Here is a 16,837-nt window from a genome sequence, read left to right on the forward strand (position 1 = left end):
AAACGGAATTCATGACATCCAAATGATATCAAGGCCGACACATTACTAGAGTAGGAGAAGACCCTAAGTATGCTATGAACAAACCATTGCTCTGATACCAAACTGACATGCCCCAACCCTGATATCCCTACATACCAGGGTAGGCACGTGCTGACCGACACCCGAGAGTGATGAAGCCATTTTTGACATGTATGCAATTAAAAGATATGTAATTTGAACGATTATGCCAAAGCAATAACGTGTTCAAAGCATACAACTAACTAAGAATCATATGAAAGAATTACTAGGTAAAGATATGATTAAAGGAATGATACGTACAGTGAGAAGACTTGAGGATACGTAAGCCGAAGTGTCTTGATGCCGGGATCATGTGCCTCGATCCTAACTCAGATTTTCCATTGCCTGGGAACCACTCAAACTAGTAAGGATGGAGTCACTTCCCACCGATACACCTATCTGGTGGCTTGACATGGCTGGAATTTACCGATAAACGCCCGGCAAGTCTCGGGTTCTCTCGCTGGAATCTGGGCACGACATCTTTGCATTATAACTTCGCCGGAGACGGCGAGAACTCGCCGAGAAACTCAGTGTACTATGTAATACCACCGTGCAATGGGAGAGAAGGAAAATGATGAGTCTCAGTCGATGTGGGGTCCGGAAGGTGGTGAGGTCATCGGAGGGTGAGATACGATGGTGAGGTCATTATTGTTATATATGTGTGCATGCCAATATGTGTGTGTGATGCATGGGTGTGTGTGTGAAGGCTCAGGAAGGAGAAGAGAGAGTTGGCTGAGAGAGAAGAGATGGGAGCTGAGGGAGGAGGGTGTGTCCCGGGAGAAAAATGAGAGGGAGAGGGTTTTAGAAAGAGAAATTGAGAGAAAAATCTAGAGAGAGAATGAGAACTCGGAGAAAGAAGGGCTCCCCAGAATTAGGGAGGAGACTTGCCATGTGTCAGCACCACAGTGGTTCATGATGGAGAAATATCTTCAATTGTAAAATTACCAAAATACCCTTATTATTTCAAGTCCCGTAAGATCTTCGTTTTAACTCCAATTTCAATTTCGCTCACGCCCACACGTTCGTAGCGACGAGTACTACGAGGATATGCCAAGGAAATGAGTCTTACATGACACGACACGACACGACACGACGGTCAACAAAAATCAACACTTTGCCTCGAGGGGCATTTTCGTAAATTCACTTATTAAAACTATAAAAACTATAAAATTGGGAATGGGTTGTTACAACTAAACCTATCATTCATCTTTTATTTATAAAAATAAAAAAATCTTGCCCCACACTCTAATCTAATCGTTCTCATGGTATAACCTAGAGATTCGAAAGCTATCCCTTATCTCATTCTCGAAATTTCATATTTTTTTGTCATTCCAAATTCTAAATCCATTCAACTTATCGGAAAAAAAATTACAAATTCATTCAATGAGTAACAATAAGATTTGTAAATCTTCATTATTGTCTATAATTTTTATTTGTTTCTACTCTATTCTACTTCTTACATTATTTTATCAACAACGAAATTTATTAAAGATGAAAACCACTAGTACACAATCAAATCTGAAAGCCTCCATAGCCGAACTAGGGAGGCAACAGTCCCAGAAGCAAGGATTAACTAAAGAAAGCCCCACATGAGCTAAAGTATCAGCAACAAAATTCGCCTCCATGAAAATGTGGTTCCAATTTACAACATGAAAAACAGAGGCCAATCCTTTGATATCATTGCCAATCTAGCTAAGGTGCCAAGGTGGAGTCCACTCACCTCGAGACATTTGGATAACTAACCTTGAGTCCCCTTCAACCATTAATTTTTGGATAACCTTTCTCCTGGCAAGCAGCAATCCTTCCCTCAAGGCAGTAGCTTCCACAATAGTGATAGTGGCATTGTAAGGCCCAAAATGCCACCTTCCCGGAGTGATAGCAATATACATCCACTTCACAGAGGTTAGACCCAGAGTGAATATAAGGCCAAGCTCTCCCCCACGAGGGAAGGATCTAATCATGTCGTTCTCGGATCGATCGCATTAACTAATCCTGTATCTGTAGTCGAAGCACTCCGGGTGGATTCGGTTCACTCCTGGAGTACGGATTGGGCCAGGTATCCCTGCTCAAGTGCTAGCCTATCCTGCCTAGACTGCGCGGTACCTCCTCGCCTATATGAAATGTCAGACTGCGCCTACTAGCGCGGCTGCGCGTGCGCCTTCAAGCCACGATGTGGAAGAGGCAAATGGTCCTTCCCTGATATGGCGTACGTACGTCAGAATGGTCCCTTTGATGCCCACATCTCCGATGACTCTGGGGAATGTCTGATGACATGGATCGACTCTGCGACACTTATAAATACGACTAATGGCTCCTCAAAAAGGTTAGACATTCAGAACCCCTAAAAAGGTACCACACCAGCATCTTCCTCTACCTTGCTGACTTAAGCATCGGAGCCTCCATGCCGGAATCATCTCCTTACTTGGAAGTCACCAAAAAATGACTACAACAGACACCATCAAAATTTAACGCCCCTGCACCAATAGGTCTCCCCTACTGATCCTACCTCTTACTTGACTGTTAAGGTTTGTAATTATTCATTGGTTCTCCCTATTGAGTCTAATAATTCTTTCAGTAGTATACACGACTGTACAAATTATCGTGCTATTGTTTCAAAATATGACAACTCGTTGAGGATAGATATTATTATTTTGGATACATATTATGATTTTTTGGTTAGTGATTTTATAAATACTACTCTTTTTTTCTTTTACATTGTGAGAGGTCCCTCCTCACAAGAAATCATGGTTCCGCCACTGTCCAGTATGCTTTTATACTCCTCAAAAGGAGTACTCAAATATCAAAAGCTTATTAGGTGTCATTTGTACACTTTTTTTTTTTTTTTTTGTGGAGTTTTTTTTGCATTTATGGTTTAAATGATTATCACATGAAATTATTTCTCATTTTTTATTTATTTTTGGAATGTTTTTGCATCTATAGAGTCAAAAGATCGTCACCCAAACATATCCAATACGGCTACCAGACCCTTAAAAATGAGTACCGAAATTCTTATTGGCGTAGAAAGTTGCTTAAAGTAAATTTATCCACATTACTTGCAAATTTTCATTAAGAACAAATTATTTTACAAAGTTTCAATATTACATCGATGCATTATTGTAGAAATTTCAAACGTAAGCATTTGGCCTGATATCGATATTTCTCTAATTTGGTCCACCAATATACCTACCGAAATACAATAAATACCAAGAAAAGAAGGAAAATCAAACGAACTCAAATAAAGTAACGCAAGAAAAAAATTTCTATGAAAAAAAAAGATAAAAGTAAAAAATAAAATTGGATTAGGGGACTATAAATACCACGATATCGATATTTCTCTATTTATTTTAGATATTTTTGTTTTATATTAAAATATATTTTGAAAAAAAATGAATTCACTAACCATCTTACATGTTTTTGTAATCTTTTTTTATTTTGAAATTCTAATGAGAGAAGGGCAATTTGGATATTATGAAAGCTTCACCCTTTTTGCCTTCTTTACACACTAGCATATGGACACACACAGTGAGTTAGAAAAATTTTTATTTTTGTTTTTGAAGTAGAATGAGAGAGAAAGAGAGTGATAGAGAATGTAGGAATGGGGAGAGGCTTTATTTTTTATTTTTTTTATTATTTTTTAGTTTTTAATTAGAGATATGTTAGAATTACATGTAGGTGAAACTTTGGAAAAAAAAAAAAGCAAATTTTGGTTGTGTGAAATTACATTTCTGCCCATATTTCTTATTCATGTTCAGTTTTAATTAGAGGGTTAAACTGATAATTTCATAGAATTTTGGTTGACAATGAATGTTTTATTAATATGTAGTTTAGATATAGATAAATTATATATATCTGTACATTAGACTCAATCTGATAATTTTGGTAAACTTTTGATATAGTATGTGATCAATTTGAGAGATTTTAGATATATTTCGATTAAAATTTTGGTGTAATTATGATCATAAAATTCCTTATAGTTGCTAGTCAATATATCAATAGTATAATTTGAAATTGAAATTGTCTTAACATCTAAAGTGTCTATTAATAGAACTCCATTTGTCAATTAAAGTTCTATAAAATTACTATTTTAACCCCCTCATCAAAACTGATAAAAATAAAAAACATTGACAATTTAGAATTGCATGCAACATAAAATTTATTGCTTTTTACACCAACCTCACACCCATGTAAACATAACATGTCCTATTGAGAAATAAAAAATAAAAAATATTTTTAAACAAATGAAATAAAATAAAATTGTTCGCACACATAATAAGTATCTGCTAGTATCAATGGTATAATTTGAAATTGAATATTTTTGTATAGAAATAAAATTAAACAAATAAATGAATAACTCGATTAAAAATGTGGTCAACTGGTCATAATATTTTCCTAAATTGAGCGCGTGAAATGCGGCCAACACAGGCTTGACAAAGCAACACGTGTAGGGAAGGCAGCGGCACGACCTCCTTCCACCTTTCATAACGGTCTGAATAACTGCCACGTTGATCCGAAACGCGTCACGTTGAAAACCTGTCTGATCGATGGACGCCCAAACTTCTCTCTCCGACTTAATTTCTCCAACAGTCGAAGAAGAAGCAGCAATTCTCAGACGCATATATTTACATACACCTCGTCTGTATGCAATTGCAATGAGCTCGCTCTTCAAAACTCTCATGCTTCCAGCAACATTTCGAAATATTCTTACCAACCCGACATATATCCAGTGCTCAGGAGTGAAAATCCGATAAAAAGGAAAGAAAAAAGATTGATCATGGGGAAGAAGACAGTGTTTTTAATGGCGGCGGTGCTGTGGCTGAGTATGGCGGCCGGAAGTTGGTGCGAGGATTCTGCGGTGGACAATGCCAGGGACAACTTGAACTTGGCAGCTGGGAATGCTAAGGAAACCACCGAATCGTGGTTTGATCGGGCCTTCAACAAAATCGCAGAGTAATCATTTTCTATTTTTGTTTTCAACTTTTAATTCCCTTCCTCATGCCATTTATTTAGCCAGACATACACAATTGAAAATGGTCACAAACTATTAAGAAGAAATAAAACTCGAAGGATATTAACACGTTAAGAAGACTTTTCAAAGAAATCATTACTCTCTGTCACGATGTCGCATCATTTTAACGTTCAAAAGATATGATCATAACTGTTCATACTCTTTAGTATTATCAAAATTTTAGCAATTTATTTGATTTACAGACCGTTTGGTCATAATTTCTATGGATGCAACAAATTGAGAATGTTAATTGTTGTTATTATTCGTTCCATCCCTACCAATGAGAGTAAACAGTCTTCAAATCAAGATGATTTTTAGATGATAAAGAGAATGAATCATTTTTGTTACTACGTTTGTACGGTAAAATGTAGTTATTATTTTATGAGGAATTACTCAACTCACAAGTGTCATCCTTAAAGGAATACCAAAGTGATGTATGTTTAGTGTTGTTCTACTTTTTTTTTTATTGAAAGTTTGCAAAGATTTGCATTGGGTATAACCCTTTTATTTATGCACCATTCCCTTTGTGTTTGCACGTTTTACTTTTGAACACCCTTTTACATCAATTAATCTGCTTATTTTTCTATGCTAATACTGTCTTACTAATTACAGAAAATTGGATTATAATCCTTAAATAAGGCCAATTTTTCATTAAAGTTGGGTGTGAGATTGGATATTGATTTTGGTCTTTGACTTTATATCCATCTCATCATTTTTCTACATTCCACTTAAATCTAGCTAATAGTTATTGACTTTTGTTTTGTTTTGTTTTTGAGCATTTTTAGGGTATTGGGTTTCCACCCATGCGTCCCACGTTCGAAACCTCGCCCTTCCCTTTAATGATAATAAAATTTTAAGAAAAACTTTAATACCCGTAAATATTTACAATGTGCTATTAGATATCATGCTTCTATAAAAACAAACCTCAAACAAAGTTGAGAGACACCCTCCAAACATAAGTAGGAGAAACAATCCTATACATATGAATCTATACATGAACATACATATTTTATGTACCGATACAAATGCACCTATGTATAGGGGTATTTCGACTTACCTAAGTAAGATATATAGGTGCATATATGTAGGTTCATATGTATAGGTACACAAATATACAGATATAGGTGCATATGTATACACACTTCGACAATGTTAAGTTTTATACAAAACTACCTCAAGGGCTCAATTGATTTGTGAAATTCTTATATTGGCTTTCCCCCATACAAAACCAGTTTTTATCTTTTTTTTCCCTGTGGTGTAGATCATCAGTTTGAAGGGTTAAATGTGATGTTTCAAAAGCCCTTGTTTTTATATTGCTGTTCAGATATGGTGACATATGTATCCAAGAATTTACTTCCCCAAATGCATGAGGTTGGTCTATCAGTCCGTTTTGATGGTTCTTAGGATAAGTGTTTAGTATACATGTAAGACTAAAAAGGGCGACCCCAAGCCAACAAGGCTCCCCGCTTTGTGAGGGTCTTGGAGGAGGCCCGGGGAGTTGGGGAACTTTTGTCGTATGCGGCCTGACTCTTGCTTTGTAAAGAGATTGTTTTCACGACTCGAACCCGTAACCTTTCGGTCACAAAAAAGCAACCTTTTCATTGCACTAAGGCTCGCCCTCTAGTATGTGTATATATAAGACTATGTCTTAAATTTATGCGAAGTGTGTATAATATAACAGGTATATTGATCCATTAGGCCTCTTTGCTAACAGCTTAAGCTCTGAGATTTTGGGTTCAATGCTCTATAGTATGCTGTGTAAACGTGTTAATGGTTGTTGATCATTGATAAGTTGTGTGGTATGGTGCTGTCCAGGGGTCTTGGATTTAGCCAGGATAATGCAAAAGATGCTGCTAACAATGCGATGGAGAAAGCTGGAGATGCAGCGTCTACGGCCACAGATAGATTAAAAACAAGCACATTTGGAACACGTAATTATCAATTTACCTTAATTCTTTTTCAGATGAAGTGCTTAATAAGTAAATAATTAGGTCTTCAAAAAAGTATAATTGATTTCATGCTTCTGGGTTTTATTTTGTGTTCTCCCTAAACGGATCATCATACTGTTCCTGATTCCCAAATGGCAGCGGATGCAGGCAAGTTTGGTCATGACAGCTTTGATTCATCTATAAGAATGCCTACCGATAAGGTTGACAGTGCCAAAGAGACGGTGAGAGGGACAATGGATTGTGGAATGGAGAGAGCAGCAAATGCCTATGGTGAAGCAAAGGATACAGTGAATAATGTTGTGGGTGCGGCTTCTGATAAGGCTCGTGATGCAGTGGAGTATGGAAAAGAAACAGCTGCCAATGCATATAACACCGACAAAGTTGACAATGCGAAAGAGACAGTAAAAGGGGCAGTGGGTTCCGGAATGGACAGAGCAGAGAATGCCTATGGTGATGCAAAAAATACAATGAATAGCGCTATGGGTGCGGTTTCTGATAAGGCTAATGATGCAATGGAGTACGGAAAAGAAAGTGCCTCCGATGCTTATAACACTGATAGAGTTGAGAAAGCCAAAGAGACAGTGAGAGGGGTGGTAGGTTCGGGAATGGACAAAGCCACGAATGCCTATGGCGAAGCAAAGAATACAATGAATAGGGCTATGGACGCGGCTTCTGATAAGGCTAATGATGCGGTGGAGTATGGAAAAGAAACAGCTTCCAATGCATATAATAGCGACAGACTTGACAATGCCAAAGAGATTATGAAAGGGGCAATGGGTTCCGGAGTGGAAAAAGCAGCGAATGCCTATGGTGAAGCAAAGAATACAGTGAATCGGGCAGTGGATATGACGTCTGACAGGGCTAATGATGCAATGGAATATGGTAAAGAAAAAACTGCCAATGCATATGATGGAGCCAAAGAGACAATGAACATGGCCTCGGATAAGGCCTACGATGCCAAAGAAAAGGTGGCGGGAGGAGTTGATTATGGAAGGGAAAGAGCAAAGATTTCATATGACGAAGCGAAACAAAAGGTTGGGGAGTCGTACGTGTCTGCTAAGGCCTACGATGCCAAAGAAAAGGTGGCAGGAGGAATTGATTATGGAAGGGAAAGAGCAGCGAATTCATATGATGAAGCTAAACAAAAGGTTGGGGAGTCGTACGTGTCTGCTAAGGATGGTATGACTTCGCATGCCAAAGATAACTATGAGGCTGCCAAGGGAGGAATTGATTACGGAAGGGAAAGAGCAGCGGATGCATATAATGAAGTCAAACAAAAGGTTGGGGATTCGTACGTGTCGGCTAAGGATAGTATGACTTCAAGTGCAAGGCATAACTATGAGGCCGCCAAGGAGTCCGCCTCACAAGCTGCTGGTGATCTCGGGGCTACAATGAGCAATGCAGGTTCGGGCCAGTAATTAAGGAATTAATTAATTTTCCGCTGGCTGAGTGCATGTTAGGTCCATAATCTATGATCAATATATATGTTTTTTCTCAGTAGCTAGGAAAATGCTGGGAGTTTTGTGGTGTGTTATATATATGTTTCTTGTTTTCCCATACTCTGCCTTGTAGAGTACGTGTAAACTTCTAAAATCAATTTTGAATCCTGTATGTATACAAGGAACTTGAGTTTTGTGTTTTTATATATCATGTAGATTTTCCTTATAAACATGCAATGTTGACTCTCTCTTGAATGTAGGAATATTCATACTCTCAACATAGATTATTCTAAGTCCAGGATGTGACGCAATTGGTTAGATCAGTGTGTGTTTCCATCTGTTCACTCAAGTTTAAGTTTGAATATTGCTCCCCGTAGTTACTGACTTGGAATGAATATAGTTTATAGTACACATGCATGTACGTATTTTTGCGTAACAGCAATATTGAATAAGGTTCTTTTTCTTATACAAATGATGCGGAGAGGGAAGTTTCGAGCGCATGATTTCAGATGTTAAAATAAATACTTTAATCAGATGAGCGTCTGATAGGTCTTTTATACTCTGAGGATGGTTTGAGTCTTTCTGGGGAAGGTTTTTGAGTATATAAATTTTGTATTACTAAGTGATGTATTGTAATTCGAATGGACAACGGGTTAGCGTATATCTTTGGTTGCGTCGAAGTATAAGAAAGATACTAGGAGATGTGCGACGATATGATAAGAACCTGATGTGGCAGCCCATGTGGACATGTCACCTAGTTTAATATGAATTTAAGTTTCTGAAAAACTTAATCTAAAATAAAGTTTGCTATATAAATACAATTTATGTTGAATAATAATCTTTGCCTAGCAGTAGATGTAATCGTTGCAAAAAAAAAAAAAAAAAAATACCTTTCCTCCTCGCCATGTCACTTAATCTTCACCATGTTTGATAAAAACATAAGAGATTTAAGAGCTTGTTTGATAATCCTTTCGTATATAGATGGAGAAGTACATGGAAAATAAAAGTGAGTGATACACAGAAGTTCATGAAAAGAAAAAGATTATTGAAACACAGAAGTAGATGACGGATGTCCGGATAGATGTAGAAGAAACTTGTAGGGAAAAACGAACAAAAATGAAAGCTACGACAAAAATAACTATTTGAAATTGTTTTCACTTTAGAGATTTTGTTTTGATTCGTTCTTTATTTTTCCTTCTCTTTAGCATCATCCTTTTTTTCCTCATATCTCCAACACAAAAATGAAAACTAAAAACCTCATATCTCCAACACAAAAGTGAAAACTAAAAACAAAAAACGAAATAATTATCAAATAGGTGCCCGAGTATTAGCACCACGACAAAAAACTGGTTTCTCATTCCTCATTTCCTTTTCTTTTTTTACTTCCTTTTACAACTTACCCTAGTGAAAAGCTCAAGCTATTGATGAAAATAAAAAAAGAAAAGTTGCATGCGAGAGCATTTCTGAGCACAAGAAAATTTGTTGGTATTATTTACGATGTTTCTGAAAGCAACCAAACAGCACATCCAACAAGATAAATGAAGGAAAAAAAAAAGCTAGATGGAAGTGAGGTTATTATCTACCTCCTCCATATCTCTAGTGTATATATATATATATATATATATATATATATATATATGCAAATATTCCTGATCTAAGTAGTCACTAAAATTATCTATTAATTCCCAGTTACAAACCAATTAATTATATCCCAAGGACTTCTTTCCAATTAAACATCAATTATTGAAAAGTTTTAATTGACTTACATTTGCTTCTTCTTCATGGCTTTTTTGTTATTGTGCATCCATACCTTGAACACCTGCCTCTTTATACCCACTTCAGAACACAACTTCTGCACTTCTTGCTCATCATGCTTCTGGATCCTCCACCCCAACTTCTCCGCCACATCCGTCATCTTCTCCTTCTGCTCTTGACTGAACTTCGTCCTAAACCGCTTCTTCGAACCTTGTGCCTCCTCCGCATAATTTGCACCGCGAAACAATTTATTGTTCATGTTGAGATCCTCACTCGATGACTCCGCAACCACCCCGCCACCGCCGCCGAAGGTCATCATCATCGGCTGACTGGGCCCTCCAGCGGTAGAATGATAAACAGGAAGCGCCCGTGTTGGGGAGGCTAGCACCGGCAATCTTGTAAGCGCCGAGTCTCTACGGCTGTTGTGTTGTTGGTGGTTTATGACATAGTAATTATTTGACACATATTCGCCATCGATCTCTTTTCTGTGAAAATTTCTATGACACTCGCAAGCTGCGCATTTTAGTGCTCCCGGAGTGTCTTCATCTCCGCTCGGCATGAACTCTCCGCACCCATCGAGCACGTGGCCGCCGCTGTTGGCAGCGTGGTTTTTCAAACACTCCCTATACCTAATTCTTGATGCTGCTGCACTTGGCGGCGGTGGCGGTGGAGCTGGTGGTGCTTTGAAATTTGATCCACTAGCAATTGTTGCTGTTGCATTTGGGGTGACAACAACTGGAGATGGAACTAGATCTGGGTTTGGGTCAGGATCTCTTCTTGATCCGTCTAGGGTTTGATGAGGTGGGTGGGTGAAGAGTATGGTGTTACTACCATGATGTCCCGCTGAGGAGAAAGCCGGAGAAGAAGAAAGCTTGGAGGAAGAAGAATCCCTATGGGGAGGAGGAGTATAGGTCAGAGTGCTTGGCATCCTCCCTATGACCTTATTATCTCGCCCTCTCAGTTCCATTAAAATCTGATATCTTATAGATATTATGTACTTGGCCGTGATCTCAGCCTCCGTTTTTTTGAAGGGTACTGTGGATTTTCCCAAAAAATAAATGAGAAGTGCGTTTACATTACCTATCTTAGTGTTCTAATTTATGGTTGTCCCTAATTATATGGATCTTTTTGTAATTTTCTCAGCCCTAATTCACTTTACAGTGCCTAGCTAATCCAATAGCAAAGCTTAATAAAAATATAATCACTAACTTAATATTAATATATTCTTTATTTTTATATTTTTTGTATGATTTTGATATATTTGGGTGCTTAACACACCAACCCATCTCACTAAATTCAACCTTATTACCAAGGTAAGAAGGTGAGTGATGAGAGAAGAAGGTAAAAAAAAAATAAAAAAAATAAAAACAAGATCTTGGAACTGAAACAAGAAAAGACTCAAACAGGAAAAGAAAATAGAGGTGGCCCTACTAAATTAGAGCTTAAATTAACCTTACATCTTACAAATTAGACTGTAAAAAGTGGAGAAAGATTGTTGAACTTGCACCAACATCGAAAGCAAGTATTAAGAAGCTGGTTCTGGAATTTGGTTAAATAGAATATAAACCTCGCTAAGCTAAAGCTAATTAGTCTAAGATTAATATCAGAAAGTATAGAGAGATAGAGAGGGGACTCTTTCTCCTTGGAAGTGAGAAAGTGGTTTGTGTTTCCTACCACCCATCCAAACCCCTGAAATCTATTTGAGAAACAGGAACAGGTGGTTTGGTTTGTACTCAAAATATGAGTGATGAATACACTCAGAGAGAGAGAGAGAGAGAGTACTGCTTTTTGCAGAAGAGCCGACAGGCACACGTTAGTCCTCTCCACAGCCTGCACACCCTGGTCCAGTTCCTAATTATTGCTCTCTGAAACCCTAAACCACCACCAAATTAATGTGTTTTATGTGTAAGACAGAGAGAGGGAGAGAGAAAAGAAATGTTAGACTTGACGGTGCACTGTCTGCCCGGAATCTTCCTGCAACCTCAAGTTCTCAGCTTAAATCCCCAAAAACAGTTCGAGATTTGATTAGCCGACTCAAAGACCCGATTAGACAGGCTCTAAAAAAAGGGTTTAGCTAAAGGGTAATCAGAGTTTAGAAGGGTTTTGCTAAAGATAATTAAAAGAAAGAAAAGATAAAAAAGAGCTTGTATGTCAAGCGGTTAAGATTTTGTGTTTGTTGTACTATGTTTGATTTTCTTCTCTTTTGGTATTGATTCTATAAAAATAAAACGAGAAGAAACAAAAATATGAATACTTTGAAACAAAGTTGGTTAAGAACATTTACTCGTTCACTTTTACACCGAGGTTCTAAGATTTATTCCCTTCCGTCAATATAATAGTTGTGTTTATAATTTCAAAGGGTAAATAGCCGTTTGACCCTCTAAACTACTTTTTTGCTAAATTAACTTTTTGAACTATTTGAAATTCGTTAATTAACCTCTCACCGTCAAATTTGATGAAATTTATCCACTTTGCAGTCAATTGCTGGCACAACTTTACCCTCAAGAATATATCACGTATTGGTCACATGCCAGTATTTGAAGTCAAATTAAGTAGATGAAATTTCATTGTATCTAACGGTGAGGAGTTAATTGGCTAATTTCAAATAATTTAAGAGGTTAATTAACCTAAAAAATAATTTGTGGGATCAATTTCAACTAGAATAATAGTTCGAAGAGTCAAACAACAGTTTACACTTGCTCAAATATGTGTTATTAGTTTTCACCGAATACTTTCTACAATACATAATATATTACTTGAATTACACAAGGCTATACATAATATATTTTTCGTTTCTTTTGCTCTTCTTCTTTCTTGTGGGTGGGTGCGTGTGAGCCACGAGAACTAAAGTGCGAGGGAATGGTACGCTGGTCCACTTAACAGCATTTATTTTGTTTTGTTAGTGAGTGTGCGTGTCAGAGGTTGTAGTGCTGGTGCGCCTGATACAGTCACTCGAAGGCCCTTTGTAATTTGATGCTGTATCTGCTGCCATTGCATGTGTTTGCGCTATTCCTGCTTGTTTTGTGCTACTGTACGTGTCTACGACTCTACAGCAATGTCGGGGGCCAAACACTGATGGCTATTCGACATCCTTATTTATGACCTGCCTACTACATGAGAAAACTTTGCATAGGATGCCCGACCATGTCATTTTAACGAAAGAATGATACCCTCTTGTATTTTGATTGTACCGAATCATTACACATGATATTTACTTAGTGAGAGCGTTATTCTAATTCTGTTGTCCTACTGAATCTCCTCTCTTAATCGATGCGATAATTCACTAGTTATTCTAGACTAACCTTTAGAAAAAGGTGAAAAGGATCGTAACATTTTCTAACCACATTAGCCTATTACATGGCATTGTTATCTATGTGTATTATCCTATATTTGATATATATTGCTTCGTACATTTGTGGACGACGTAAATTTTGAGGTTGATAGTTGTCTAATATGGTTTGGTCATAACTTTCGCTTTCGGTTACATGGAGGAAAAGGCCAATAAACTAAGCAACATTTATCCCGTAAAACTGAAAGAATATCAGGAGGAAAGTTGAAAGCTAAAAACAGCTTCCTAATTAACATAATGTTGTTAGAAGATATGAACCCCTTAACATTTTTTTTTTTAACAAACGATATTATATATTTACACTGGGGGTGGAGGCGTGGGCTAGCAATAATATGGTTCAAATTCCTTTTTGGCGAGAATTGAATCTAAGATCTCTCATTTACAGCTGAAGAAGAATATCACTATACCGTAGTACTAAATGACCCCTTTAGCATATTCTTAAGCATAAGACAAAAAAAATTCCGCACCTGAACAGTACGCCTTAATTTGGAAATCATCACTACAACTAATCCAACAGTTTCTTAAATTGTACAACTACCATGTTAATTAATTTAATCAATTGATTATTATTTATAATTATCTGTTTCCATCTCACAAACTTGTTAGGTTTCCACACTTAAGAGATCTTGGGATGCAGTTAAATCAACTAATAAAAAAGATCCTGTTGAATTCCCAATTCGGAATTATTTTTTGTCAAATTTATGTGGCACTTAGCACATACACTTCATTAAAAATGATAATATTATGGTCATGAATTTGCTGTCCTCATTTTAGTATCTCTTTTATGTTTTCTCTATAATTACTTGACACGTGTCTATTTACTTAACTCAATAATTAACACAGTTAACTTTTAATATATAATAAAAATAAAAAAAATCAACATTTTAAAACACAACAAAACAAACCCAGCACCACTCGTGAGGCGTGACCTTCTCCATCCCCCACACCATTCCATGATCTCCTTCCTTAGCCACGATCCACAACATCAGCCGCAACAACCACCCCACTCGCCATCACCAAGCATTATTTCCTCCTGCACCAGATCAAGTCGCTGACAAGAATACACATTGATTCCTTTTCTTTTAGTAATTAATGGTCACTTAATCGAATTGATCCGGAGGAGAAGAATCTAATCAAACTAAATTGGAATCGACAAATTGAACCAGTCATACTAAATCGGAGTCAGCAAATCGAATCAATCGTAATAAATCGAATTCGACGAATCGAATTGTCTCCAATTTAAATAGTCCACGATTGGAAATTTGGAATCCAATTGAATAATAGCTATTTATTTTTTTCATTGCCAAGGTTGGATAGACAGAGGAGACTTGTCAATGGCAGCGACGAGTAGTGTAGTTATTGCGGCTGAGTTGGTGGTGTGGAGCTTTGACGTGTTCAATTTATTTTTTTCAGACTTATATATTTGTTGCAATGGCTCTTGAAAGTCAAACTTCAATCTCACTCAGTCAACGTAGCTTATGTCAATTTTTGAGACACTTTACTATTTTTCGTCAATACGGTCAAAAAAGTTGTCTCTGACTTGGTATAAATGGGACAAACCTAATATTGATACGTCATTTTCAGGTATTTAATATTTAAATAGATTACTGTTAGTCTATTGTGAGGTTAAGTCTGTCTTCTTTAGTGTAGATGATATTCATTGTTTAAAAAAAATATATTAAATGCATTACTAATCAATTTCAAGAAATTTAAAACAAAAAATAAGCCTTAAAAATCCAAACTCCTCCTCCTGGCTTCTTCCCCTACAGTAACCCCACCCATCGCACCTCACCTCCCTTCTTCCTCAAACCAATAATCCACCCAAATCCTGGCACTTAATCGTCACCAAACTCAAACCAAAATTCCATGAAAGCTTCAAAATTCCCAATTCGGTCAGTCAAGTTTTGTGTGGTTTCGATCCTCCAATTCAGGTCAGAAACGACCCGGGAGAGGAAATTATGGGTGGCCGGAGTGCAATGTGATCAAGGATGAAGGTGATTACAGAGGATTGGGCGGATGGGCCAAGGGGGTGGTGGTTTGGATTAGAGCAGTGGGGTCGCTGGGGTAGGTAGTGCGGGGTTACGGTGACGGAAGGTCAAAGATGTGAACAAATTGGAATTCTTTAAAAAAAAAAAAATTCTATTTTTCGTTGGAAATGTTTTATTTTGCTTTAAAGTGAATTTTAATAATTTACTGCTTAGTACTAAGATATAGTGCAATGTGATATTCCTCTTTACAACTTAAGTTTGATTCTTACTAAAAATGAATTTTAATCATATTATTGCCAGCATATTGTGAAGTTAAACCTGCTCCCCTCTTTCTTAATGCAGATAATATTGTTTATTAAAAAAAAAAAACCTTTAAAATAGTTTGCACGTAAATGATACTTTATCACAATGGTGAAAAGTAATAATACCTATACATCTTAGTACAGATTTGACCAGAGACATAACGGATTGTTTGACGAAGCTGCCGGAAAATGAAAAAGTAACCAGTCAAGGACTTAACAGATCATTGTACGGAATTGCCGAAAATGAGAAAGTGACTCAAGGGGTAAAGTGATAAAATACAATAGTTGAAAAAATATCAAGGAAACACATAGTTGGAACCAATAGATCCGTGACCATAATTATATTGCTAAAGCTATACTTTTGAGAACAGTATTCATCGAAGTCTCTAACAGCTGCCCCATTTCCAACATCTGTGACTTAAAATAATTTAAAAAAAACTTCTGGATCTAGTATATCATATGATTAATTATCATCCAAGCATCTAATCATCAAATCAAGTGCTTTGTTTTTTATTTGATTAAGTATACAATTTAGGAAACAAGATAGCCTCTCCGCAATCTGCATTACCATATTTGGACAACCAAAGGGTTTACGGTTTTGTTTTATATTAGAAGAAGAGTATCTCTTGATCTATCTAAGTCATTATTTTAAGCAACCATCTTTGGTGTGCTTGAGGGAGCAATTTCCAAGTTAGTAAGCATCGTGAATTTAAGGGAATATGATCTATGATTAAAATAATCAGATCAGCTTTTCTTTCCTAATCAGTGCATGCACGTGTAAACTGCTAGGGTTTACGAGACGTGGCAGAAGCTAGACCAGGTGACAAATAATGTTATTTTATTTGCTCCTTTCCCGTCTCCCTCTCACTTTTTTCCTTTCTGTTTAGGAGATATTTTTTCTTTCCACGTCAAGTCATGGTGATGTTTACTATTTTATTTATTATTGTTAAATAAGTTTGAATTTTAAAATATGTGTAATAGATATACACAAAT

At 36.8% G+C, this 16,837-nt stretch overlaps 2 protein-coding genes across 3 annotated transcripts; one reads left to right on the forward strand and one right to left on the reverse strand.

The window, feature by feature from the left end:
• Nucleotides 1-4,668: 4,668 nt before the first annotated feature.
• On the forward strand, nt 4,669-9,077 carry LOC137748456 (embryonic protein DC-8-like). 2 transcript variants are annotated; one of them, XM_068488607.1, is made up of 3 exons: nt 4,669-5,004; nt 6,878-6,993; nt 7,159-9,077. In XM_068488607.1, exons 1-3 carry the CDS (start codon nt 4,829-4,831, stop codon nt 8,427-8,429), a joined length of 1,563 nt encoding a protein of 520 aa, XP_068344708.1. In that variant the 5' UTR covers nt 4,669-4,828; the 3' UTR covers nt 8,430-9,077. The 2 variants fall into 2 exon arrangements, with proteins under 2 accessions (XP_068344708.1, XP_068344707.1); XM_068488606.1 differs by having other exon boundaries at nt 7,150-9,071.
• A 635-nt stretch (nt 9,078-9,712) lies between these two features.
• On the reverse strand, nt 9,713-11,512 carry LOC137748131 (zinc-finger homeodomain protein 6). The gene has a single exon (XM_068488218.1). It carries the CDS (start codon nt 11,170-11,172, stop codon nt 10,213-10,215), a length of 960 nt encoding a protein of 319 aa, XP_068344319.1. The 5' UTR covers nt 11,173-11,512; the 3' UTR covers nt 9,713-10,212.
• Between the last annotated feature and the right edge of the window lie 5,325 nt (nt 11,513-16,837).

This window comes from Pyrus communis, chromosome 10 (genome assembly GCF_963583255.1).
Source record: "Pyrus communis chromosome 10, drPyrComm1.1, whole genome shotgun sequence".
Lineage (NCBI taxonomy): Eukaryota > Viridiplantae > Streptophyta > Magnoliopsida > Rosales > Rosaceae > Pyrus > Pyrus communis.

Excerpts from the sequence above, each read along its gene's own strand:
- LOC137748456 (XM_068488606.1), top strand. The coding sequence starts at position 4,829 with ATGGGGAAGAAGACAGTGTTTTTAATGGCGGCGGTGCTGTGGCTGAGT. Across the intron at positions 5,005-6,877 it reads GCCTTCAACAAAATCGCAGA|GGGTCTTGGATTTAGCCAGG; the intron begins GTAATCATTTTC and ends GGTGCTGTCCAG. Across the intron at positions 6,994-7,149 it reads AACAAGCACATTTGGAACAC|CGGATGCAGGCAAGTTTGGT; the intron begins GTAATTATCAAT and ends CCCAAATGGCAG.
- LOC137748131 (XM_068488218.1), bottom strand. The coding sequence starts at position 11,172 with ATGGAACTGAGAGGGCGAGATAATAAGGTCATAGGGAGGATGCCAAGC.